Source organism: Bombus huntii, chromosome 12 (assembly GCF_024542735.1).
Source record: "Bombus huntii isolate Logan2020A chromosome 12, iyBomHunt1.1, whole genome shotgun sequence".
Lineage (NCBI taxonomy): Eukaryota > Metazoa > Arthropoda > Insecta > Hymenoptera > Apidae > Bombus > Bombus huntii.
Window position 1 is genome coordinate 11,423,898 of NC_066249.1, and position 26,292 is coordinate 11,450,189.

Consider the following 26,292-nt stretch of genomic DNA (forward strand, 5'->3'; position numbering starts at 1 on the left):
GTGCCATCTATGCGCTCTGTGCACTTACCTGTTACGCGATAAATCACTCGATAAATTGTTTAAAAGCATAGACTGCCGGGGAACGCGGAACGACCCGGGCTTTGCCCTCGCTTCGACGCTGTGTCGTCGTAAATAACGCGTAAGTTGCGACTGGCTCGCCTCGACTACTCTCGCGTATAGTAAGGAAGATGTAACATTGGCTAGAAATGTTTTCGAGTATTACCATCGAAGGGGAAGATTCGCTGAGTTAGTCGCAGATAGCATGTGATTATGATATTTTGTAAAATGTACGTGGTAATTAGATTTCTAGAGGAAGAAAGTTATTAAGTTCGTTCGTATCTTTTTGTTGTAGCATCCGTACCCTTCGGAAGACCAGAAGAAGCAACTGGCTCAGGACACGGGGTTGACGATTCTCCAAGTTAACAACTGGTGAGTGCCACGAGAAAATTTATTGCGTTAAACTGTTCGAAGAACTCGTAGCGAAATATGTGAAAATTTAGTCTTATTACATAAATATATAATCTTCATTTTTCTTCAATGATTCTTTTTCAACGAATTTTTCTCGAAAAGGTTTTCATCCTTTTTTTTCTTACTTCACTTTAGAGATTTTACTCGAGTTTCATTAAGTTCTTAGAGTATTTTATTTCTGACAATTAAAAGAGTTTTATAGGAGCCTGAATAAATGACAGCGCGATTTGTTACATCCTGTGAATGAAATTCAACATTCCATTCAGATTCAATATTTTAATCTTCATCAGTTTATCGTAAAGGAGACGAAACTTTATTATTAATCGGATACAGATATTTCATTTTAGTCTCTTTTAGTATCAATACAATTAGGAACTTCTTTTCAATCAAATACTAAATAGAATACTTCGACTGGTGTCAAACACGCTATGAATTGTTCGAACAACTCAATAGGTATACATAAATCGATTACATGAATTACAGTCTTTCACAGACAGTAAATATTTCGTTTTCCAACCAGAGACACTTTCTCAATCTTAGCCTCATTGAAACACAAATTTCTTTTTCCTCTTGCCTGGTTACGACATCGATGTTATCCATAAAATCTGAATCGCATTAAGTTCGTCGGTTAAGCTAGTCAAACAGAGACAAGTAGATTAGTTGAACGCGTCGATCGCGCGAAATACGGAGAACTGTATCGACAACACTTTGAAACGTACGCAACCGTGTGGTAGATTTCGAAATTCCCGCGATACCTGTCTCCGCACCACCATTAGACGGCATTGTTGAGCCCGCGGGATTCCTGGCGTGCCCCTTGTCGAAGATAAAGCTGCCGTTTCAATGGGTTTTCGCGTTCCGTTCGAAGGAAAGCTATTGAAGCAAGCTGAAAAGAATTTGACGTATCGGTCTGTCGGCCAGGAATTTAGGAATTCGATTTTTGCGACTCGTAGTTACAACAAAGTAGAATGTGCCAATCTGAGAAATCTTATCTTTTTATTATCGAAAATTTACAAATGGCACCTTTATCGAGAACAAAATTTTATCGATCCGAGTAAAGGTAAATAAATCACGAAAAGACAAAGGACGTGACAACATCGTTTTCTTAATTTCCATCTCGCTATCTCTCTATCCGCATTTCCCACGTTCCCTATCCGACAGTCATCGTCGTTCGACTTTCACCGGTCGTAAACCTTAACGACCCTCAGAGTGTCGCATTGTTCGACGATTATTTCTTTAAAACCGTACCACGGTTGTTCTATTCTGTTATTCGCTGCGGTTCGACCACACGCGTTAACACGGGTAAGGCGAATATTTCCCGCGGAATAAAACCGTAACACTGTCGAAGCCGGCCACGCAGCGACGTAACGAGACGTTCAAAATAATATCTCGTTCGCGCGGCTTGCACGCTTGGCAGCCAGGTAGGCGAGCAGCCTGTAAAACGTTTATGCGAGCCCGCTTTATGCACCTTTAATCTCGGCGCGAAGTGCCGTACCGGATTATACTAGCCGCTATTATGTAGCGACTTTACGATTTTCGTATCTGGGCCGTCGAAGGAGCGAGACAGAGAGATCGTCTTTCTTCGCTCTCGACCGATTTCCGAGACAAGTAAACCGCCTCGTTCTACTTTTCTCTTTATTCTACCTTCTTCGTTTTTCTTCTTTTTTCGCTGTTCGCCTCTGTGCTCTTGTTCCTTGTATTCGACGTTCGTATATCGAAACAAGAATACCGTAAATTCTGTGGAATTTTGACGCTACCGATAAACGCACTCACGAGCGCGTGTACTCCGACGAGATTTTCGGTTCCGCTCGCCATAAACGCGATAGCGAAAAATGCGAGACACCGCGAGCCCATCGCCGCGGGTTTCTGCGGTATACAAACGCTGGTATCGTCCGCTGACCAGGATCTCGATCGTCGCGAGGAACAGGTTAACCGGCCCCTCGTAGGTGGCTGCATCCGCTTAGAATGCGGCTGCAGGTGCGGCTGATAAGCTCGACAAGGCGTGCTGCCTCTGCTCTTGGAATACTTTCCGCACGGTTTCTAATTCCGATCTCTGAACAACTATCTGATCGTGTGTTAAATTATGTATGTATTATTCCAAGCTAAATTAGTCTATCTGAAAATATGCACTTTGTACTCGTTTTTTATTATCGTTCATCGTACGCGGACCTTCGAACAATAATCGTTAGCAGCAACATTCCACGAACGCATCGCTGATATATGGAACGCGTTACGAGTGGCTCGCTGCCTCCAGTTAAATGTCGACAGATTTTTTTTTCACGCTCTCCCCATCGATGCTCGAATTAAAATGAAAAAGAGAGAACGGAAAAAAGGGGAAAAGAGAGGGCAGGGGGAAAAGAAACGAACACGCGCTCGAGATTCCAGCCAACGAGATGGCGAGGTTACATTTTACGGTCGTTCGCGTTACCTTACGGCAATTTGCCATACGCGGAATGCCGCTTCGGAACGATCGCAATTAATAAGCCGCTGCCTTCGTTCCTCTTATGATTCATAATGATACGGTTAATCGTTCGACTGCTGTTTATAGCGGGCCGGGATTAGTCTCGCGGGATATGCCGCCTTTCGTTTCGTTCTCCGGGAAACGCGAATTTAATTGCCGATGCGCCTTCGCAGGATTATCATCCCCAAGTTCTCCACGAGTTTGATGGCAGTGGCGCGTGTGCACGGGAATCGTTTAATTTTCGACATTCGATTGTGAGTTTCACGACCGCTTATGATAGTAGGCCTTTACGACGAATCGATAAATTCGAAGGAAATTCAGAAGGGGATGAGTGGGAGCGAGTTTTTTCAAATATTTTCGGGTATCAGTGAGATATCTGTTTAACGTTATTAGCATGAATATTCCTTTTATTTGCTGGATCGAGATAAAAAGGATCAGATGTAAGTTTTTCAGATCCATAAAGTCAATAGGGTACATCTAAATCATTAGGACCAGCGTTTTAGACTCAACTTGTATTATCGAATTCGAATTTCTAAAATTGTGTTTGTGGTCAGAAATTCCCAGAATACGCTTGATATTCTTTTCGTGGCTGTGTTTTTTTTTTTTATCGTTGTACGAAGTTCAGAAAGACTGAAGTGTCTTTATGAAATATTCATAGATTCTTATCCTAATCAAAACCGACGACATACCATACGCACCGTATTATAAATAGAACTCGTGTTATCGTTACTCTAAATAATTTTAGCATTGGAAACATAGTTTGCGCACGTCATGAAAAAGCACTAGCATAGAAAACATTGAGTTAGATGAGTAGACCATAATCGAAACCGTGAAGACCGAGAAATATTTCTAGGAATTAGCTTATTGGTTACGTTCGTGTGTGTTGTTATCAAATATATTAATCGATTAATCGGTGGCGGAACACTAAATCCGAGTTTCATTAACAGCAAACTATTGAATATAACGACACATAGTATCGTTCATCGTACTTCATATCGATTTGCATAAACACTCCAGTCTAACAATATCCATAATTAAATAACTATTTTTTATAAACCTAAAGACACATATTAAAGCTACCGGTTTCACGAAATTCTGATCCAAATCCAAAATAAAGATCCTCCTAATTCACGTCACGTCAAAGGAAGTTCCTGGACAAACTCTTGGAAGAGTCGCGCGTCCTGAAGAAAAGTTAATTCCACGCGATCCGTTACGAGGCGGAAAGGGTTAAGACGAGCCAGAGAGCACCCTCGTGGAAGCTTAGTGCGTCCTGTCCCGTGAAATCCCTCGTTTCTTCGAGTTGATCCACAGTTACCTCTCCCCCTCCCCAATCCATGCCGTTCTCTTTACAGAGGACGAAAGCGTCCCCCTTGACTCGTATCTCGCTATCTTGATAGATGTTTCCGCGTAACACCTGCGCCAGCATCCGAATTACACCGGCCCCTGTTTACCGTGATGTTTAAGCGGCCCTTTCACCCTTCCGTTCTCGTACAAGTTCTCGGAAAATACGCGTTCCTTCCCCGCTGTCACCCCTTGAAATTTCGTCGCATTCGTACAGAACCGTTTAGGGGATTGGATTTGCGTTTAAACGTTTCTTTCCTAATTTATTTCAGGGATTATGAGAAGGTATACGAAATGGGATACAGGTGCTTCTCAGAGAAACAAGTTATAATCCTTGCAATCTTTCTGGAGAATTATTTTTTTTATAATTGCTTAAGAAGTTACATAATATGTGGCAGAAAGGGATGCGCTAGTGACCAAGAAAGAACATTCGCGTAATATTATAATAAGTACGGTATATAGGTACAGTATGCACCGCTCACAGGCCAAGTTTCATCGATATTTTCTACTCTTTATTTCACGGAATTAAATTCATTTGGCAAACGAGCGGCTTATATAAGAACAATTTAACTACAAGATTGTAACTTTCACGTGAGTGTGAACTTTCTATAACATACACTCGATAGCTTCTCAGACTGAACTGTCCTGTTGCACATAACCTCCATTGGACTTGCGGGTCAAAAAATTTGTCGTGGTCTTTAACGGATCGCACTGTAACTCCGTCGATGTATCGGCGTCGTTCAGCAAGAATCTTGTTTATACCGACCGGAATGTAAGAATTCCCCGGAGGCTGTCTCAGGTTCAGTAAACCTCACCAAGGATCGAAATAATCCGCGTTCCCGTTTACGGTGTCGTCCACGGGGGTGAATCAGCGACGGTTCCTGCGGCCGGATATAAAATGCGAAACGAATTGCTCTACGTTTCCCATCCTCTTCCTCCCTTCGCCCATCTTGGCTGCACGCGGTTGGTCCGGCACGTCTGCTCGCGTTCTCATTGCATCGCGACGCCACCGAGACGCGGGTGGTTTGCGGCGCGTATAAATAAAATCGTCGCGACGCCTCGCGAAACGACGAGCTCGTATAATAAGACGGAGAAAGAGAGTAGAGGTTGGCTCGAGACAGGAATTGAAAGGAACAAGAAGACGGGGGATAAAGGGTGGTGGACGTGGAGCACGGTAATTGAGCACAAATCAAGTTTAAGGAGGCCTCCGGCGATCGGGATTTTTTTCATCGAGCCACGCGTTAATATTTATTTGGTGCACGTTCTAGCGACGCCTACGCGATGCCACGATAATTGCGCGGCCGAGTCCTGAACGGTGTTAATTGCGTCGCGGCGGTGCAGCCGCTAGCAAGAAGAGAGGGAAAGAGAGAGAGAGAGAGAGAGACGCGTGCGATGTAACGCGCGCGGAATTTTTGGCAAGGCTCCCTGTTTACGTGCTCCCCCGTGCCACCAATATTTTCTCAGGCATCTGTCCATATCGCTGACATTTTCCGTCGCTGCCGGCCTCGTAATTAACCGTAACCGATGTCCACGCGCAAATTAGTAGCGCATAACTTTTCACCGCTCGACCATGCTCCGATGCATCCGAAATAACCTCGACGAGGCTCGTCGTGCGGCTCTTCACATTCCGCGGTAACTTCGAGGTTAATTAAGTCGATCGTGGTTGAGCCAAGAAGGAGGTTAAAGAAATTACGTAAAAACGATGAAGTTACTTCGATGTTCGGTCGCGGAATCTCGTGGATTTTCCTGAGAGAAACTCGCGAAACGAAGCGAGAGGCATGGAAAGGAGGCGTTCTGTTTCTTTTCTTTCTGCTTTCTTTCTTTTTTCACGCAGACCGAAAGTGCGGGCTGTGATGTATGCTTCGCGTGGGTGGGCAGGTATAAGGGCGCACGTAGGCGGGCCGCAGAGCTTACGAGGCTTGCACTTGCGCGCCGGCGAAGTGTATGCGAGGGCCGCGGCAATTTCTTCGTGGCGCGATAAGTTTCGTGATATATTTCGCCGGGGGAAACTCATGTTTCCGTAATGCAATTAGAGCATGGCCGTTGCACCGTGGAACGTTAGCTCGGACGAGGGCTGCGTTCAGGAACGACGGCGACGACGACGTCGACGGACGATGCCAGTGGTGTTGCTTAGAAATAGCAGGTCTAATTAGAATACGCGAGACAAATGAAATAATTCGTAAATAAAACGCGTTCCCCTTGCGTCTACGTGCACGAAGGACGCAGTCCGCCCTCGCCCAACGGCAACCACCCCTTTTTCTTCTTTCCGCGATACACCTCCTTCACTCCCCTCCGCTACTTCGTTTTCTCCATTCGCTACTCTGTTTCTGCTCGCTGTCCCGCTCTCTCTTTCTCGCTACCTTCGCCCACAATTTTCCGTCACATATATCAGCCCGGACAGTAGTTAGAAGCGTTGCCAGCTTGTTACCGTGTGTAACCCTTCGCGATCCTCCGCGTACGCGTGCTAACTTACCAGGAATCGTGTATCGCGGGGATGAAACAGCTCTCGAATTGAGTTCAAGATGGAATTTATCCGATCGGACAACGTATATGTCATTTTCTCCTGGACCAGGCTGATTAATCCTACAGTCGGAAGTGGAACTCGATTCGTTAGATTGTACAGTGCATAGCGATATCAAAGGAGGTGTTGTAAATTATTTTCGAGGACAAAATTTACTAAAAGCTAAAGAAGAATATTATCTTTTTAAAACTAGAGGTATCCTGGACTTTCGTACAAGTTAGCCGATCAAAATAAAATTAAGAAATTTCTTTATGTTAATGTTTATAGTCAAACAGTAACGATAACATCGTTATCGAAATTCAGAACGATCTATTAAATCCAATTACGCCACTTCCATTACGTAAAATCTAATAAGATTGATGTGATTTATTATTAAGTTAATTTAAGACTGAGTTGTTCTAATTTATGCGAGTCGGAGAAAACATACTTCGAAAACTATTCTATTCCATCTCCTTGTTTGTAGAGTATGACACACGACTGTCACTACTTCCGTTGAACAGCAGCGTGTTTCGCAGTGGCGCAAATGTGTACTAATATTTCTGCTAATTTAACCGTTCCCTCCCCACCGTCGCGTATCTGGCTAATAAACCAGCAGTTATTTATCGGTCTGCCCGTCCCCCCGGTCCATCTCCTCCCGCCCCACGTGCGGCAACTGCCACTTAGGCCGTTTATTTCGACGCCGCGTCCGACGCGTTTTTCCTCCGCTGCGAATCCACCATTTACTCTATTTCGTCGAAATAATTTTATCGCCTAGGCCGTTCGTTTCGTCGACACCTTGCCGCGCGTTGACGACCGTTTCTCGCTGTTACCGGCTCCCTGCTCGTGCGCCTCGCTCGAAATAAGTTTATCAGTCGGCCCGTTCATCCCCGATGACGCGTGTTCTCGTAGACGTTGCGCAATTTGCGGTAGATTTTCGTGTCTACTCATGACGTTTATTTCTCTTTTCTTGATTTCGCTGATAGTTAGATTACTATCGCGTGGCCTTTAGTAACTAACGTAATTTTAATGTAACTCGTTGAGAAGCATAATAATTTATTACGTAGCGTGCTATTCTTTCCGATCTCCATTTTAGATCGAGAACTCTTTGCGAAGAATCAGTATTTTTTGTATTTAGCTTCTTCTAGAATACCATTTTCGATCAATAAATCTTTATAAAGGGCCTATTTTCTTTTTGTATTTAGCGCACACGCTACTATAAAGTCTGTTCGTTTCAAACGAAACATTAATTATTACGAACGTTTGCTTTCCCAAAGTACTTAGTCGCAACAAATTTACGCAAGAAGGTAGCCACGTTCGTTAATCAATTTTCAGAGGGCGCTTCTCGCAGGTATATCATTTTGCTCTTTGCTCCAACCGCGTGGCTGTCGACGAGTATCGCGCGGCGCCGCGAGACTTCCTTTCTTAACATCGCGTCCGAAATAATTTTATCGGCCAGGCCATTTATTCCCGCGCCGCGTCCCCGCGCTCTTGCGCGCATCGCCGTCGAGGTGTTTTTCTTCGCGCGATGCACGTCCGTCGCGGAGTTCGCGATTTGCTCTATTTGACCGGAGGTTGAAATAATTTTATCACTTACAGCTGCAACCGAGCTGCCGCGACGGCGAACCGGTGTCTTAAGAGGATTTTGATGTTAACGGAGACGAAGAGCGATTTCGCTTAAGCCCCCGAGACGACGCTTAATCACCGCTCGAAATTTACCGTCCTCCGGCCCGGCCTTCGTTCTCCAAGCAGAGGAAAAAGAGATTGGCACTCGGCTCCGTTGCCATACAGCAACGTCGCGTTTATTGAAACTCTCGTTCTTCGGATCTTACTTATTCCCTTGATGAGAAAGTAATAGTGATTTCGTGGAATGTAAAAATGAGTTAATTCATTACGATAGTATTATTTCGTTTCATATTGTCATCATCCATATGATTGTATGAAGATTTTGACTGAGATGCTGTACTCGTTGGTTCAGTCATACGTCATCCATTTGTGAAACAATTCATATGTCTTCTATCTAACTAACTCCGCAATGTCTGCAAAAGGTGGTAGTCAAATAGTGTCATGGAAGAATATCACGTAGTTGTATTCATATCCTCTTCAAACTTATGTAACGTAATGGACCTAAAACAGACATTGTCGCACACTGTGCCTAACAAATTCGGTCGAGGTTCAAGTTTCTTGTGATCACAGAATATCATTTTTGCAAAACGATTTTATCATAGACTACGAAGTATGAGTCTCTTGAAATTATTTCTCTCGGCAGGTACAGGTTTAGTAAGAATCGAAATTACATTTAAATCAAGCCAATACGCATCGATCTTCGTATATTTACAACGCTTATTGGACTTATCGGATGTTATCGAATAATCAGTAGACAATTTCAAACGAAACAAGCTTAATAACTCGTCCACTCATCCAAAACAAAACGAACAACTTTATCGACGCCGCTAACGAACCTAACACGTTTACTACCAACACCCTATCAAAAGGAACACGCTATTTTTTTTTCATCTCGCGATACGATATCTGTTTTGAGCCGAAGAATCTGTTAACATTCACAGAGTGATTTCGCATGCACCAGGCGACTAGCACGGTGTACAGGCACTCGACCACCCTTCCTCCCTGCTCCGTCGTTGTCGCGGTTCCTCGAGCGGATCGTTAACATCATAACTGTACGTCGCACGGGTAATTTAGACCGCTGTAAAACCACCAAGCAGTCTTCGTCCCGGTGTGTACGTTATAAACGTGTACGTACATCCATGTCTATATATACACATGCATATAACACGTGGACACGCAGAGCGTTCGGCTGTAAGCGACTTGCTAACGAGACGTTTCGTTTTACAAAATCGTCCGAGACCCGGGAGCCACGCGAATGGCGCCGTAAATCCTCAGACCGGATGTTAATATCCCTCCCCCTTGGTCGACACTGCACCCTCCCTTCCTCGTCACATCGCCGATCCTACTTGTGCCGCGTGCTTCGCAAATATTGTTGCACCGGGCGCGCGCGGTTGTCGCAGTTTTGAGCGCAATGGCCATTAAACGTCACTTCTGCGGCCACGGCCGAACTAATCTCTTTTACGCGTTCCGCGAAAACGTTGCTGGGCCAAAACCATCGCTGTCGGGACGATGGAATGATGGCTGATGGTAAATCATCCGGATGCGCGGAGGTGGCAACGTGTTTTGTTAACGTGAACCACCACGGAACCTACAGACAGCGTTTAAATAAGACGTGGTAATTGAATATGGTATAGTTAGACTGCCGTTTGATACGAGGCAAACGGAGTTTGGTAATGTTTGCGTGAAGTACAGGTGGGATTGTACAGGTTGATCCTCTTGGTCGGTTTGTATTGGCTGGATTTATGGTGGGTGACGCTTTCCGTTCCTGGTCCTCGTGGGAAGAAAGGTTGCGCGGGATACGGCCTGAGTCGTTTGCATTCCGTGTAAGGAGCGATTCGACTCGAATCCGACGAAGATTAGGCGATTCGATTAGCCGTGAGAGCTGGAGAACAGCCGATTCGCCGCAAATGAGCTCGTTCCGGGAAGCAGGACCTTCGGTGCACGAGTCGGCCTTTGTCGGGTAAAAGAAAAATTCCTTCTCTTTCTGATGCTGTTCCTGGGATTGGGAAAATTGATCTCTCGGAGAAATTTTTCTTTATATGGCGCTAAAAAGTAATTTAAATTTGTATAAACCATTTGAATAAGAATCGTAATACTCTATCTTCGTGTCCATATTTTCAACCCCTTCATATGCGAAAAAATATCGTATCACAATGATAAAAATGAATTCGAAAATAGTTCGTTATAAATACAATTCCCCTTTATTTATTCAGTCCCATAATTCGTACCACAGCAAGGAAAATAAAACAACGATGTTAGAACGTGCAGCCTGTTGAAAAACGTGTGATTAACATTTCAAGAGGATTTATGGTGGATCATCTAAAAAACTCAAAAAGCAACAGATTATTAAATATTGATCAACCAGACCACAAAGAACACACCTTCCTGCATCTTAAAAATCTTCGAAACTGCAAATTTATACCACGGAAGCGTATGAACATCCTATACACTTTCGAGCCCGGTGTATCTCGAGGCTCTTGGATTTCTGGAGACGACGGAAGATCCGGATGCGTGACAAGGATCCAAGTTTATCGTGGGTCGCGGCCGCTGCTGAAACTCTGTAGGGTAACCGAAGCCCCCGCGCTCATGCTCGACCGAGTTGAAAATCTTGGGGCAGCCGTGTAAGGCGCGTCAGCGGTGCGAGAAAGGGCCTCGAGGTGATGGAGTGACGCGATACGAGCGCGCACCGGTGACACCGTACACCCGGCTGACTTACGGTCCCCGGCATCACCTGCTCTTACAACGTACAAACGAGCCTGCACAACGTCGAGCTTGATCCGCGACGCGAAGGAGGCCCGCAGGAGCTCGCGCGCCTCGCCGCGCGATTGATGGTGCTGCGATAGAAGCGGACCAAAGGGAATGGAGCAACGTTCGTTGCCAGACTGTTTGGTCATCATCGAGTGATGCGTAGAAAAATGTGCGAAAACTTTGGTTTGATGTTGGTGGAAATTGGATCATACTGAAATTGGATATTTCATTAGGAACGGTAGGGTCGATGGTTTGTGTGTTTAGTGTCCTTTAGTAGAATGTCGTTTAAAGATGCTTGAAAAAATTTTTTCTTCGATATTTGATAAGTTCACTGTTGTCAAAATGCCAGTAAGCTAGCAGAAACATTTGCAAAGGTATGGTAAACGGAATATTTGTCTTCAGTATTCTTTGCAAGAGCGTACCTCAAAGTTCTTTGATCGATTCCTTCTTTCGTTTCCGGCTTGGTGAAATTCTTTCTTCAAATCATTTGTTTAAATTGTGATAGTTCTAATAATCGACCGACTTTCGTGTATCGTTCGTAGAACGATAAATTTATTTGAATGAATTTCTAAAGACTCCAGAAACAAAATATTAATTAGAAAACGAAGAGGTGCAACGAACGTATCATCCAAGATAAATGGTAGAAGTTAGCAAACCCTATTAACAATAAGGCCACAAGCTCAAAGATAACTCACAGAATACACGTCACGTTTGACAAACGAGACTAAGCAATGCATGCGCGGCTGGTGCGCTCGTCCAGCCAGAGAAATCCAAAATCGTGTAGTACACATCGTTGATTCGGACTCATTGGCTGGCTTCGTGTAACAATCTCATTTAGCAGTGCTTTCCACCCTCAGCTGGCTGACGGCGTCTCTCTCTCATCAAGTACCGTCGGTCGTCTGCGAAGTCCCCTCTCGCAGTGGTACGACCACCACCGCCATCACTATGTCCCGTATAGCGAAGCGGGAAACCCTCTGGGGGCCGTAGGGTGGGCAGGAGTCGGATATCTAATTAGCGGGGGCTGATCGGTAATTACTACGATTAATCAATCCGTTTTCCATTTGTGCGCGCTGTGCGCGTTCGCCTGTGCGAAAGGGAGAGAAGAACCGTGGTCGCGAAGGGGGCGAGACGATATTAGGGGTGAGTGTAGGCGGGGGCGGCAGCCACGAGGAGAACGCGAGAAGAATAGGCGTTCGTGACGGGCGACGACCGAGAAAGGGTTGGTGTACACGAGTGAAAGGGGTACCGAAGTCGAGAGCGAAGGGGTGCGCTCTGTGGATCCACGTTGTTCCACGATTCCGCTGGTAGTTTCGAGATTGGGATTGTCGGGCTCTCGGTCAATTAAATTCTCACAATGAGCCGCCGTTTTCGTAGACTTAGCGGTCCTTCTCGATTCTTCTCGAGTACGGATGTTGACCTGTGAAAACACCATTGTCACTCGTTTGTATACTTGGTCGGTGGAAAATTAAGGGCAAATGTAATCGATATTATGAAGGGGATGACACGTTTTAGCGTGTGATTTGATTGCGATGTAGTACGTGTCGATTGGTTTTAGTAGGAGAATTACACGAGTAACGTGTTTGGACTTTGAAAAGCAGCGTGAATTACGCACGTACGTACGTCTCTCGTTTTCTCAAGGACGATTTGCATACGAGGCGACAAAGAGCTGTGTGTTATGGAGACCGGTCCTGGAAATCGAGTTAAATGCGTTTCAATGAACGGATCGCACCTACGCAATGGTGAGCCGTGGAAACCGACACCAATATGGAGGGGCGAGGAAGATGGAGGTGTGGATGATCGGTAGCGTTACGAGATTGACCGGGTCAATATGCATACGTTTCAACCCACTCGACAAACTTTTATTGCATTACGCTCCACACGTGCATTTGCTGGCCCCTTCCTCGGCTCGTTTTACGCTCGTTCAGAAGCGGCATTATCACTGGCGTAGGCAGGAAGGACGTTTTTGACTTTGACGGGGCCACTAAAAGCTTCGATGACATGTAATCGTTTAAACCTAAAGCTGATAGTATTTATGATCTCACAACAAGTGTCGGCGTTCTAAAAATTTGCGAAGACCGATTAACTTCGGTGTATATATGTAAGATCATTCGTTACATTAAAATACAGTTGAGCCACAATTGAAGAGTCTGTCTTAAGTAGCCACGTGGCGATGAAGATAAAGATTTTTAAATGTTGTGAATAATATGTTTTCATTAACTCTGACATTAAGCTGATCAGAGGACACACTGATCAACTCCATAAATTGGAAATCACAGAAAAATGATGATGTTATAAACACTATATTTTAAATTTACTTTAGATTTTACCACCACTTATGTCATCCTTTTGGGGAGAACAGCTAAAAGCAAATTGAGAATTGAACGTTAATCGTGGACTTGTATAACGAAATTAGGAAATTAACAAAAAACGGATTGATTTCGCTTCGGAGAGACTCATTTACGGAACGAATAAATAGAAAAATTCGAAAGAAAGGAGGTGGTACGCCACTGGAGGCTCAGTGGATCTGGTTAGAAACAGTACGCTAATGTCGTAGAAGAAAGCAAGAGAGTCGTAGTAACGAGCGAAATTCTGGCAGGGGCGTCGAGGCATATGGAGCGAAATCTCTTGATGCCATTAGCCCCGACTTTGTAAATAGTTTTCGTTGGAAGAATAACAGCGCGACGGCTGCGTAGGGGTCGTAACCCTAAACCCCTGTATAGGCTGTATTCTCTGCGAGCGTCGACGTTGCGAAGAACACCCTCGAACGAAAGGAGCCGATTGTGATCGATCATCGGGGATTGTTCTCTCTCTTTCTCTCTCTCCTTCATCGCAGAGTTTCAGGAAAAGGGTTGAAGTTAGCCAAGGGGCAGGAACCCCCATTATTTGTTTTGCACGAGAAGATTATCGCGTTATTACGCGGGACGAGTCAAGGGTCTTCTGTGATCGGCTCGTGGGACTCCGACGTTCGAAGACACGCAAACACTTGGCTTCTCGAATTACATTCCTGAATTGGGGTTGCACGTCTCGTAATCTTCGTGGAAGCTCGCCTCGGACGGACACGTGTCCGGACGTTCTCGAGGGCAGAATGTGGACCGAGTAATTACTTCCGTGTTAAGTCGTGTCTCGATATTTGCTGTTCGAACCGTGATTCAGACACTGCCATCTATAGCAATTCAAATGTGTTCGCTATATCAAATAATAATAGATGAAAATGCTACATATCAAAGTTTAATAACAGTATCAGAGTATTAAAGTTTAAGGAAACATATAATCATATTTTTCTTAATTATTATTACATAGAATATTACGTAGAATAGTGAATTCCGAGTATAAAAATGCTATAGATCATTCGTGCTAAAACTTACTACACAACTTTTCTAGTTCCAAAATTGGACGTATCACATTAGTCACTTGACTACGTACCGTCACTCATTCTTCCCTTTTCCAATTAACCTAACCAAGAAGACGTTGCTCGTAAAATCAGTATCAAGATTTAACCGTCCTAAGTTGGCAACCGTCCTAGTTGCCCATAGTTCCTGTAAACGTCGTTTTAAATAATTTTGAACGTCACCTCTGCGGTGAACACAGTGTCGGAAAGAACAGAAATCGGATGTAAAAGGAGGGGGATGCCGGATACGGACAGGGGCTGATGGGGCGCTGGCGAAGGTGGAGAAGATGGTCTGGCCGCCTCGAAGGCTCACAGGGAGAGGAGCCGTTGAACAGGGACAATGCTTTCATCATTGCCGCTCTTTCTTTCATTCCCCGTGCCGGAGGTGGACCGCTCTCTTTTGCCCTCTCCTCCTTTTTCACCGACCCAACCCCTCTTACCCCTTTCTTTTTACGCTTTTTTGCCCGCAAAGGATCCATTGTCGTCGGGTTGTAGGTGGGTACCGTCAGCCGGTAGGTATCAGTGTCTCTACGCGGGCCAGGGTTTGGGGGATGGATGAGTTTTGTAAAAGTCCCTTCTTCTTTTTCCGTCCTTTGCCGGTGGTTCCTCTTGCCTTCCTCTCACCGTCCTAGCCAGTCGCCTCTCGTCCCATGGCTCGGTGTATGCGCCGCGCTTTTAAAAGGCAGAAACGGTCCTCTCTTCTGCAACTCCTCTTTGGCCGGGCCGCGCGATTATGTGTGCGCTTCAGGTGGATGACGCGCACGAGCGAGTCTGCCATGGAATGAGCACCGGCCCTCGCAGAAAGTCGTCGAGCGGACAAAGTCGTATCGGCTGAAAGGAAGAGGGTCGCTTTTGATTCTAATTCGTTGTCACAATACCGCCGCTTCTTCCCGTCCTGCACCGGTCCGCTCAAAGTCGTCTCTCCACCGTCCTTCCGTGGCAGCCGGTGAACAACCCAGTTCAAAGGTAGAATTTACGAGAATATTTTTTTTAACAAACGCTATTATGTTAAACTGTCGAGGAGATTTGTTAAAAAATTATAAAGGTTACGCAGTTGAAGCTAGTAATTTAAGGCTGTAGTTGCCAGAGATGAAGCGTTGATTTTTATAGAACTATGTACTTAAGAATCAGAGTAAAAAAAGGAAATGAGGAATAGAAATGAAAAGTTTTAGGAATCATTAGAAGAAGTGACTAGGAAATATTAACACTAAAACGATTAATGTGTTAATGACGTGATCAGTTCATAATGTTTCATGAAATTTGCTTAACTTTATAATAGCGAAGATATGAATGCATTATATTCTTTTTCATATATACGCAATTTATTCGCTTTCTTTTATTTACGCTTTAATTGCTGGCGATTCTGGAATGGGATCATAGGATCTCATGGACCTATAATAATTGTGAAAAATATCTGCACACCATTATGCAAGTGTATTATTATAACATTTATATATCAATTAATTAGACTCAAGTACATTAAATTTCATATAATTTAGTACTATTTCTATATGAGTACAAAAATTTCATACTGTGAAAATGAAATTTATAGAATTTGATAAAAATACATTTCTCATATCATAACAAGATAAGGATATATGCAAATAATCTTTTATTTGTAGCCACTGTATATTTGCAATTAGAACATCTCCATTCGCTTTTCTCGATAATTTCGTCGCAATCTAAGCTATGTTAAACCTCAAACGTGTTAGTACAGAGAGAGTGGCACACTAATCGCGGGGACTCGTTTATCACGCGACACACGGCCCGGCTGACTTCTCCGTCCCGATCTGACAAATCCTCCGTTTTCATCCGACGTGTTCCCCTAGCCGAATGAAGACGTCTTTCGGTGTATTACCTCGCGATTGTAGGATGATTGTCGTCGTGGAGCCCCGCGGGAGGCCGGCAGATGTTTCGCGGCGACCCAATCAGACGACCCCCGAAGCGGTGCGCGACAATCAACCATCAAACAATCTGCCACCCTCCGAGTGCTCGGTTGCTTGGATGGCGAACCAAAACACAACCCTTCAGCCTTTTCGTGATCCGCCTCAAGTGAGCATATGCCTTCGCGGCTGGAGTGATTATTTTTCACCTTGCACGCTGAGGGTGCAGCGGAGGGTGAATAGGGTGCATGGTGTAGTCTATTGATTTTTGAACGTCGACGAGTTTAGGGAAACTGAGCTTTTGATTAATGTTTCTGCAATGTAGATTATATTTTGTTGTATCTTACTGTGAACAAAAATGTTAACGTTATTACTAATCAAACCGAGCTCTAATATGTACTTAAATATGAAATATGGAAGTATAATAAGAAAGAATAACTATATAATAATTATGTTTTTGTCTTGATAAAAATTAATGTTAATTTTGTTAAATTTATCACTAAATATTTCTAGTAGTTTGTGTTACGTCGCGTAACACTTTACCTAGATCAGGTCACACACCGCGGGCAAGATGGCAACCAGATGTCTTCGGATACTTACTGCGTACCCTCAATAGTCTCAAGTACCTTCCATAAATCTCAGGAATTTCCTAGTCGAGGTCCTTCAAACAAAACAAACATCTGTTTTCCGACTCATTTCTAAAGACCATTGTCTACTACGACTTGACAAGGGAAAGTTAGTTTTTCTAACGTACGATGCAACTTTCCTCCTACTAATCACTTTCTATCGAGGGCGGCTAAGACCCTTCCTAGTCCACCAACCTTCGTTTAACCAATTAACAACGAAGCCTTCTTCCCTCACTCTCTTAGCCAAAATCGTCACGAACAAATCCGATGGTCCCGTGCGCTAGACACCCATCCTTAGCTTTCCTCCGACACAGCATCGTCTCCCAAGACAGTACTGATTTTACATTCTTCGAACAGTCAACATCCTTTGACCGGGAATACACCCGTAGATCAGTCACTCACTCATCTCGTACATACGCACCAGCGTAACTGTCTTCGTTATAAGTTGTTAGAATAAACGGTGATATATAACTTACTATACTGCGTTACAATCATTTAACCACCTCTATTATCTTAACCGAAACAGGGGAACGACTATTTCACGGCGTCGATTAACCGAATCATAGCGAGAATTTACGCCTCTCGCTGACGCATTTTCCGCGTCTCTCCGCGAACGGTCGTAACAGTTTGAAAATTAAAAGATCTAACACCGGTCATTTTTATTGGTTTAGTAGCTCCATTGTTAATCTTTATACATTTGTATTAAGTCGTCAAAACCAAAAGTATTAATTAAGCTCTCGTGTTATTATTATCGATTACTCGTTACAAAGTCTGAAAATCGACACAAAAGGATTTATGATCTTTCTGCCGTGCGATATACGGAATACAATACAACGAATGGACTATCAAAACCGCCATGAACATACCGAACAATCTAATATTCTCACCACTGTTTTCAAACCTTTCAAAGAGCATGTTGCTTTTCTCTCGTTCCAACTTTTCCCCGATGCGAAGGTAGCGACGATGGAGTTCCATTTGGCCGTACCAGGGACGGCAGCCTAAGCCACTTCGTAACTCTTCCTTTGCTCGCGGTGGTAACTTTTAATTTCCTTCGAAGAAAGGTGATTCTAATTTCCGAGCGTGCCGCGGCGTGTATATATTGCGGAAGTTTTACCGGTCGGACTTCATATTGCTTCGCTGTGCGGCGGCTGCCCAAGACTCGGCTGACTTAACGCTTGTCTACCTAGTTTAGCGTCATCCCCGCGTTATTAAAGACTCCGCCTAGGAGTGTTATTACGCACCGGGGGCAGGTTATTACGATGTTGTCCGTGAACTTTGTTCGCCGCGGATTCTCGTTCCCGTGCGATGACGATAGCTCGATGATGAATCGTTCGCCTCGCGCCTCTCTTTCATCCGAGCCGAGTTTCTTGCTTTAATTCCGTTCGCTATACCAGACTAACGACGTAACGTCTTCTTACTCCCGTGGTCGGAAAATCAGGAAAAAGCGACGCCTCGGCTGTGATTTACAAAATTACTTGCCAGTTCGACTCGATTAACGCCATAACTCTGCCTCGTCTGACAACTGGATTTGCTAATGAGACAGGCACCAGCTTTTCCATAACGACGAGCAACCGATACTCGGTGCATGTTTCGATCGACGAAGATATCAAGCACAGGTTTAGACATTTTTGTTGATTTCCCGATTTGCATTTTATCTGATCAGAAAGAAGAATATAGGATAATCATGATTTATTTATAATAAATTTAAAGATGCAAGATTACACCGATTGAATGTAATAAAATCTTTAATATCAAAGGTGTGGTAATATTTATGATTTTTTGTGAACGAAAGAAATTTTCACCGAACTTCGTTTCTTGAAATTTGTATGGAAATCCAGCGTCTAGTAATCGTTGATATGGTCCGCCATATATCGTTCAATGACGTTATCCAACTGGCTCATGGAATATCTTCCTTGTTAGAAAGTTTCACGATGAGAATGCAGGTCTTTGGCGAAAGCTGCAAAGGGAACGACTGTCTGGGTGTTTCGAGGCTCGTAAAGGAGACACCGAGACGAGAGACGCTGGTTAAGGATACGCGACCCAGTATCTGGTACGAAAGCAAGGAAGGTCTTGTGTTATAGCGCTGCTGAAGTCCTTGCTCTGCCATTTGGACGCTCGGTTGATGGCCCATGTAGCCGTTATTGTCTCAAGACGGCATCTCGTATCGTTAGCTCGCTCCTTACAACGCCGTTGACCACACGTTCGATAACGACAGTCTTGGAAATTGTTAAAAAACATACGACATCACGGATCCTACTCGAATTCTATCTTACGTTTATCTTTCCTCTTCTATCTTCTATGTATCGATTCGATGCTCTTTCACCTGCACGATGCTTTCTCTCGTCGTGTTGGCTCATTCGCTAGCAAAGTCTCGGAGAAAAGATAACCGATCTTTATTGGATCGTCCATTACGAGGACCGGCGATGGTTTCCGTCTCGGCGGCGTCTAAGTTAAGCGGATAACAGTATATTTCTGAAGCAGAATCACGCACCTGCGTTCCACAGCCCGAATCTCTCCCTCTTTCCGAGTCCACTCATTTTCCTTCGCAATTTTAACCTCTTATTCCGTAATTTGCATCTGCGGCTATATTATCCACGAGTTTAATTCAAAACGAAATTCCTTCGACGGAGAAGAATCACCGGCGAATCCCACTTGCAGTTTTAGCTTTATTCCTTCTACGATAAGTCTTCTCAGATGGGTTGAAAATCACTTTCGAACAACTCCATTACACTTTTAAAAGCTATTTTCATTTCAAAAGCTATTTCAACGACTATTCAAAAATTCCGTCGCAATATTAAGTTTCATCTTAAAAAATCTAAAATCTTTGTAGAGGACTAGTAGAGGATGTTTGACCATGAGATTTATTGGACGAGATTTCTCGTTGTTGAAACCGTCGAATATATTTAAGAATAATTGAATAAATTAATGTACAGACAATATTCGCTGAGACGCTCGTACAGTGTATAAGTCGTAAAATAGGATCGCTAATGACTCGTTAATTAGATCGCTGTTAATTCGTTGATAACTGGTTGATAACTGATCGACAACTGACTGTAACTCGGAAGTCGGAAAATTCAAATTCGTCTTTGTTCGACGGTTGCCTGTAGTGGCGACATTGTTCTGTCCGGAGCTCATTTATTCTTACATTACGTGTATCCTAAATCTTGATACTCCAAGGCAAAACAACAACATGATTTGAATTGTCTTCTAACTCGTGTGCCGTTATACATTCTTCTACACAATAATCTCATTGCAGGTTGAAATGAATTGTCAAAGTCGATATAATAAAGTTTACAAAACTTCTATCACAGGTACCTTCTAGTTTCAACTTGAATTCAAGGTTATCCAAAAATTCTGTCACGCGATTAATTTCTAGTTTGAACGTGGACTGCGACGAGGTACGTAGACGCGATCCCCTTCCGCGGCGCGCTCGTTCGCCTTTATTAATTACACCCCCGGCCACGGTCTGGAGCACGGTAACTGGATTGCATTATATTAAATTTATCATAGTTTTCACCTCCCGCTCGGTATTAGATCCACGAGCCCTCTTACTGGGAAACAATTTACGCTAATTACAAACGCTGCCTAATTATACATCCGACCTATCCTTCCTTCAACCCGAAATCTCTCGCCGCGCCACCACTCTCTCTCTCTCACACACACACACACACATACACATACTCTCTCTACACCACCCTTTCTCCAGCGCAGCCCGAGGAGGAGCCCTCTTCTCGTTACAGGAAGCGCGGAGGGACGCCATTTATAATGAAGGTTCCGCGCGAGCGTGTACATGCACAACGCGTACACCTGGGTTTACCTAGCTCTTCCGGCACTCCTCATGGATGCTGAAATTGCTACGTACGCGCCACGAACACCGCAAACCCCCTGCCATAATGCACCGCTCGACCCAGTTCCATCGATTCGATTCCCTCGGGTTTTTCGAACGGTTCCGACTCAACGTTCTCTCTGCATGGCCACGGAATCTTATTGGTCCACACGGATAACGAAGTCACGGCAGGTCGTGCGGGATTCCAACTTTTCACGCAACTTTTTAATGGATCGTTCTGGATTAGACGTATGATCCAACCTGGAGCTTGCTTGCTTTACTGCGATACGGTATCATAGTTAGTGATAAACATCGTATGTGTTTTCAGAGCGAGCTGGCGTTTCAGATATGAAGGTTCTGAAGCGTGTTAAGAAAGGAATGAATACTTGAAACGTTGTTAGTGTACGTTTCTATTAGATTTCATTGACAGATTTTTATGATTGGATCGTAGGTTTTGTACATGACAGCTTATAATTGTAGCTATAATTGTAGTTAGTTACATTTGTGTGACTAATTGTCTTATTCACATTCTTATGATTGTGTTCTAACTTTCTCATTCAAGCTTCTGCGACTGTATTCTAGCTTTCTCATTCATGTTCCTGTGATTGTATTACAGTTTCCTCATTCAATTTCTTGTTACCTTGTAATCAACTTTCTGTGATTGTATCTTTATTTTTTCATTCGGGTTCTTTATTACAGAATTTCTCATTTAGATTCTTGAGAGCGTAGTACAGTTTTCTCGTTCTACTTCTTTCTTTGCGTAACTCCATAAACACGTAATTAGTGTAAGAATTGCGTAACTTGAATTGGACGCTGATACAGCAACAAAATACACATATTTAGAACGTATCCCATCAACGGCATAACAACATTCTGTTCTTCAATCTCTCAAATAAAAAACATCACAGACAATAATGAGTTTCATCGATATGTTTACAGAAATTCACCTTACACTGTTGATTATCGAGGATTTATTTATGCAAATTGGTTCGAGAGAGCGAAAGGTATTAGAGAGGCGTACATGAGGTCGCGGCCTAACCCCCGTGGAAAATATAACCCGGGTATCTGAGCTCCCGTGGGACTTTGCACGCGAATATTTTCAGATTCGGGAATATGCAAAGTCTTCGAAATATTGGGGGATCCTCGTGGGCGGTAGGGAGAGAGCGGCAGCCCGTTTATAATAAAGCGCAATATCCGAGGATTTCCTTAAGTTGCATATTCAATGATTTCCTCGGAGACTTCGGCCGTTTCACATTCCCGAATCGAGGGGAAGAATAAAAAAAGCGGCCACGGCAACGGCAAAATTGGAATCGTTAAAACCAAATTACTCCCCCGCGCTTCGACGAACTTTACGCATTGTTCTCCACCCGAACGAGTGTATTATTAATGGTTTCGACCCCACAACGATCGACTCGCGTTTTCAAATAATTCCCCTGTCGGTGTTAGACAAATTCCTCGTTTCGAATTACGCGACACTCGACTATTTTTATTTAAAAAGTAAATAGGACTTTTAAGATGTTTATTTAACATGCTTTTTAAAGCAGATATATTTTTAATTGAGAAATTTCATGCTTTTTATTCGCACATTTTCTTGTATAATTATTGAAATTGTAAACATCTATTTTAAAAAAAACTATCATGAATTAGAAAATATATCTATTTATCGAATAAACGTGTGTATCAAATGTTACAAGTACACTTCCACCTATTTTCGACAAATTTTGAAAGGATGTTCATCGTGAAGAAACTCATGAAACAAACACCGAACATTAGAAAAACTTCTGATCCTATCGTTTTTTATTTTCAAGAAAATAAATATAATATGAATTATTACACGACCAAATGTAACATTACAAAATTGAGGATATAAATATCCATCTCTTAAAAACAACCAATCGCAAAGCATTAGAAAACTTTCGCTAAAAGTAAGCTGGGAACCGTATCTGACATAATAAAACCTTGAGTACATTCAACCTAGCGATCATCTCATCTAATCTGTTTGCCACAAACGTCGCATTAAAAGATCACCAAAGCGCGCGCCCACGACCGGCAATCTGTGCCTCGTTCACGATTCTCTAACAAATCGAGCAAGAAAGACAGAGAGATACAAAGAGAGAAAGAGAAAGGAAGAGAGAGAAAGGGAGAGCATATGTCAAAGGCTTCCCAGAGCGCGATCAGCGGATGGAATCGACGAACGCGGTCGAATCTCGTTCGGAGACGATTATGCAGACAAGGCCATGACGTCTACGGGGCTTGGTGCCGTGGGTGGCACCGGAACTCCAATTCAGCCTGGCCAGGGGCCCCGGGACCATGATAAATATTGTTTAGCCTTGTCCGACAGTGAGTCGGTAAGTGAAGACCCGGGCATCGTCGTGGCACCGATGCCACGTTGGACCGGGTGAGTGATGTCCAGGCGCGCGCCTCCCGTCAACGGGATAGGTCGGCGCGAAGGAGAATGATGATGACATAATGACGTCCCGGTGGGCGAGCAATAGCTGACATCCGCCACCGAATATTCTAAATCACTTGCTCGTCGTCGCCGTCTTCTTCGTCGGGGCCCCGTCGTTCCTCCTGTCGTCGGTGTCATGTTCGCGTCCTTGTTCCACGTCATTCCATGTTTACGAGTTCACGACTGTCGGTGGCCAAGCAAGCGAAGCGCGGCTGATGCACACCTCGCCGTCACTCGCGTTCCCTCTTCCATTCCGCCGTTACCCAGTCACTGGCTGAATATTTTATCAGGAATTTGTTGGATTGCTCCGAAAATATTTCATGCGAGCTGGATACCTAGCATTACACGCTCCGTTGCTGCTTCACGATTTGAAGGAAATAAGGTTTGATAAACTGAAGTGGCTGTTTGGTATATTAAATACATGGCTCGGCTGAGAAAGATTTTTTGGCAGACGGGATTCACGTGACTTATAGATTTGCTAAGTTTCCTGATTTTTTTATAGTTCATGCTTTCTGATTTAATCCGACAAATACGGTTGCCATTAATAAAGAAAGACACGAAAATTTCGTGAAACACGACTGTCATCGATGACCAGTAACGTCAATGATATGTGTCGTATTGATACTGTATTTAGCTTTGTTATCTTTTTGCGCTTAGTGGGAACGATTTATGAAAATGTGCACATACTTTGATTCGTGGTTCCAAATAAAACAGGGAAGCTGTCCTCTATACGTTAGGATAACGCATTATAATAATTTGCGATACGTACTATGAACACATTAACTCCTGTTATTCATACTGATTTCATACACAGATATTATACAACAGTTAAGTGACTATAGATCATCTGAAAATACCTTTACGGTACGATGAAAGTTCACCCACGTTTCCATATGAATATTTTTTCCTCAATCGATAAAACTTTTTTACGAAAGTGAACCACTAAGCTTTCGTCGCGAGCAGAAAATCAGCTCGGGCGGATTCAGCCCGTTAGCAACGATGACGCAGCGTTATTGGTCGAGTCGCTTAAAAGTGCCAATGCGGTTCACGGTGGCAAAGAATAAGGGTATTACCTATCTCCTTCTCTCTTATAACTTCGACTTGACTCGCACCGTGTTGCCGGTGCAAAATGTGTCGAGGGTGACTGTTCCGGAGTATCGTGAAAACTCTCTCCCCCGTTCAAGAAGGGCGAGACCGAGCGGCGACGGGGTCTATGAAAAATGATGACGCGGCGCTTGTAAAAGAAATGAAATCGGGCCTGGTTGCCGGAGAGAAGGCCGAGGGTTGGAAAACGATCGACGGGGACAAGAGAGTGTATTGCTTACGTACGAGGAGTAGAACAAAGAAACGAGGGCTAATTCGATGTGGCAGCGAAATAACAGTCGAACGCTTTGAGAAATGATTCTTACCCTCAACACTCGAATCGATCTTCCCAATTCTCCCGTTCGGCGATCGAATTACGTTAATGGCCTTCATATTCATGTTATTACAGGTATTTTAATAGAAGTGCATCTATTTAACAACAAGGGTATAATATTGATACTCTTTTACCACTCCAATTTGCTGATTCTGGCCTTTCTGCACAATTGAACTAAGGTTATCAGTGAAATTGTATAAGTCGTAAGATATTGGTATTAATAAATTTTTCTTACACAACGATAACAAGTTTGGTAATTAAATTTAAGAAGTACATTTTGCAAATTTTATTTATATAGATAAAATTATTTGATTTGATATACAAGTTATTTAATTGTGGTATTTGAATTCAAACTGTAAAATTTTGAAAGGAAAATTCATAATTTACTAATATTCTTATATCTCGTAAATTATTGTACAAGAAGAAATAACGACATGTACAAAATGGATAACGTAAAGTTCAGAGAACTAGTTCGAAAATATCGATAGAATTTTAGTTCGTCATTAATGCCTACGTAATTTATGAGCTTCGTTCTTTTTTTCTTGATTTTAATATTTAGGCGCACAGTGAACCTCACGATGCGTGAGCAAGTAAACATTGTTGTTTTGATACTATGTCGTTGAACAGGGGATAGTTGCGAATGTATATCAATGGTTGTTCGATACCGTTCATTATGGTGTTAGAAAACGATGTCTTTAAACCTACAATCTTTCAATCATTTATTGGCTTGAAAATTCCAATCGCCTGGAAACCGTCCCGTGAAACTTTACATTTTCAGAACACGTTCGTGGGCCGTGGGGGCATAAAGACTTTAAGGGGCGAACCTATTTCTCGTAAAACGATCACCTAACCGGACGAGCAGACTGTAATCGGCCTTCGTGGACTCGTAAACACCGCGGGCTACAGCCATAATCCAAACCCTTACCTAGCTGACCAGAAACCACCACGGTGAGGCCGAGTCACCCCTTAATGGGTCAGGTGGCCGGCGTTTTGATTCCCACGGGGGTAGTTCGCCGTGTCCTCTGTGACGTCATCGAACTTTACTAACGTCCGTTTCCTTCGAGTGTTCAACGGCGTCGCGTTGCAAAATGCAGGCGAAACCATTCGGTGTTTGGTGTCGTTTCTCCCTCGAGACGACACGAATCATTGAAAACACGCGATGGAACGTTTTACTCGCGTTATAACAACGATCCAAGAGAATCGTCACTGACGAGTAAGCGGTGAACACGATTTTCTGTTCACGTACAAACGAATTTCGAGTCTTTAGACTACTTTCGTTCTCCGTACCGCTGTCTATGATCGTGTTTAGCATAACAATGAGAGGGAAAGAGTAAATGGACCGGGGGTTGGAACGAAGAGAGGGCGCCGTGGCGCGTTTTGACAAATCGCCCTGTTCCTCGTCTTCGTTTCGAAGCTCTCTCTTTTCTCTATCGTCTTTTTCTATATTCTTCCACTTTTTTCCTCTTTCTTCTTTATCTCCTGTCGAGACTCCGCGTCTAATTCCCCGGAATGTTTTCGACCGATCTCTCGCTGCGCCCAGCTTGCCCCCGTCCACGCGAGGATTT

At 43.7% G+C, this 26,292-nt stretch overlaps 1 protein-coding gene across 5 annotated transcripts in view; it reads left to right on the plus strand.

Annotated features, from left to right (window-relative positions):
* Positions 1-26,292, plus strand: part of LOC126871971 (homeobox protein homothorax) — a 503,672-nt gene that overhangs the window by 378,313 nt on the left and 99,067 nt on the right. For all 5 annotated transcript variants that reach the window (XM_050631394.1, XM_050631392.1, XM_050631391.1 and 2 more), the window contains one exon: positions 353-429. In XM_050631394.1, the coding sequence (XP_050487351.1) occupies positions 353-429 (77 nt within the window). The remainder of the gene's footprint in view (positions 1-352; positions 430-26,292) is intronic.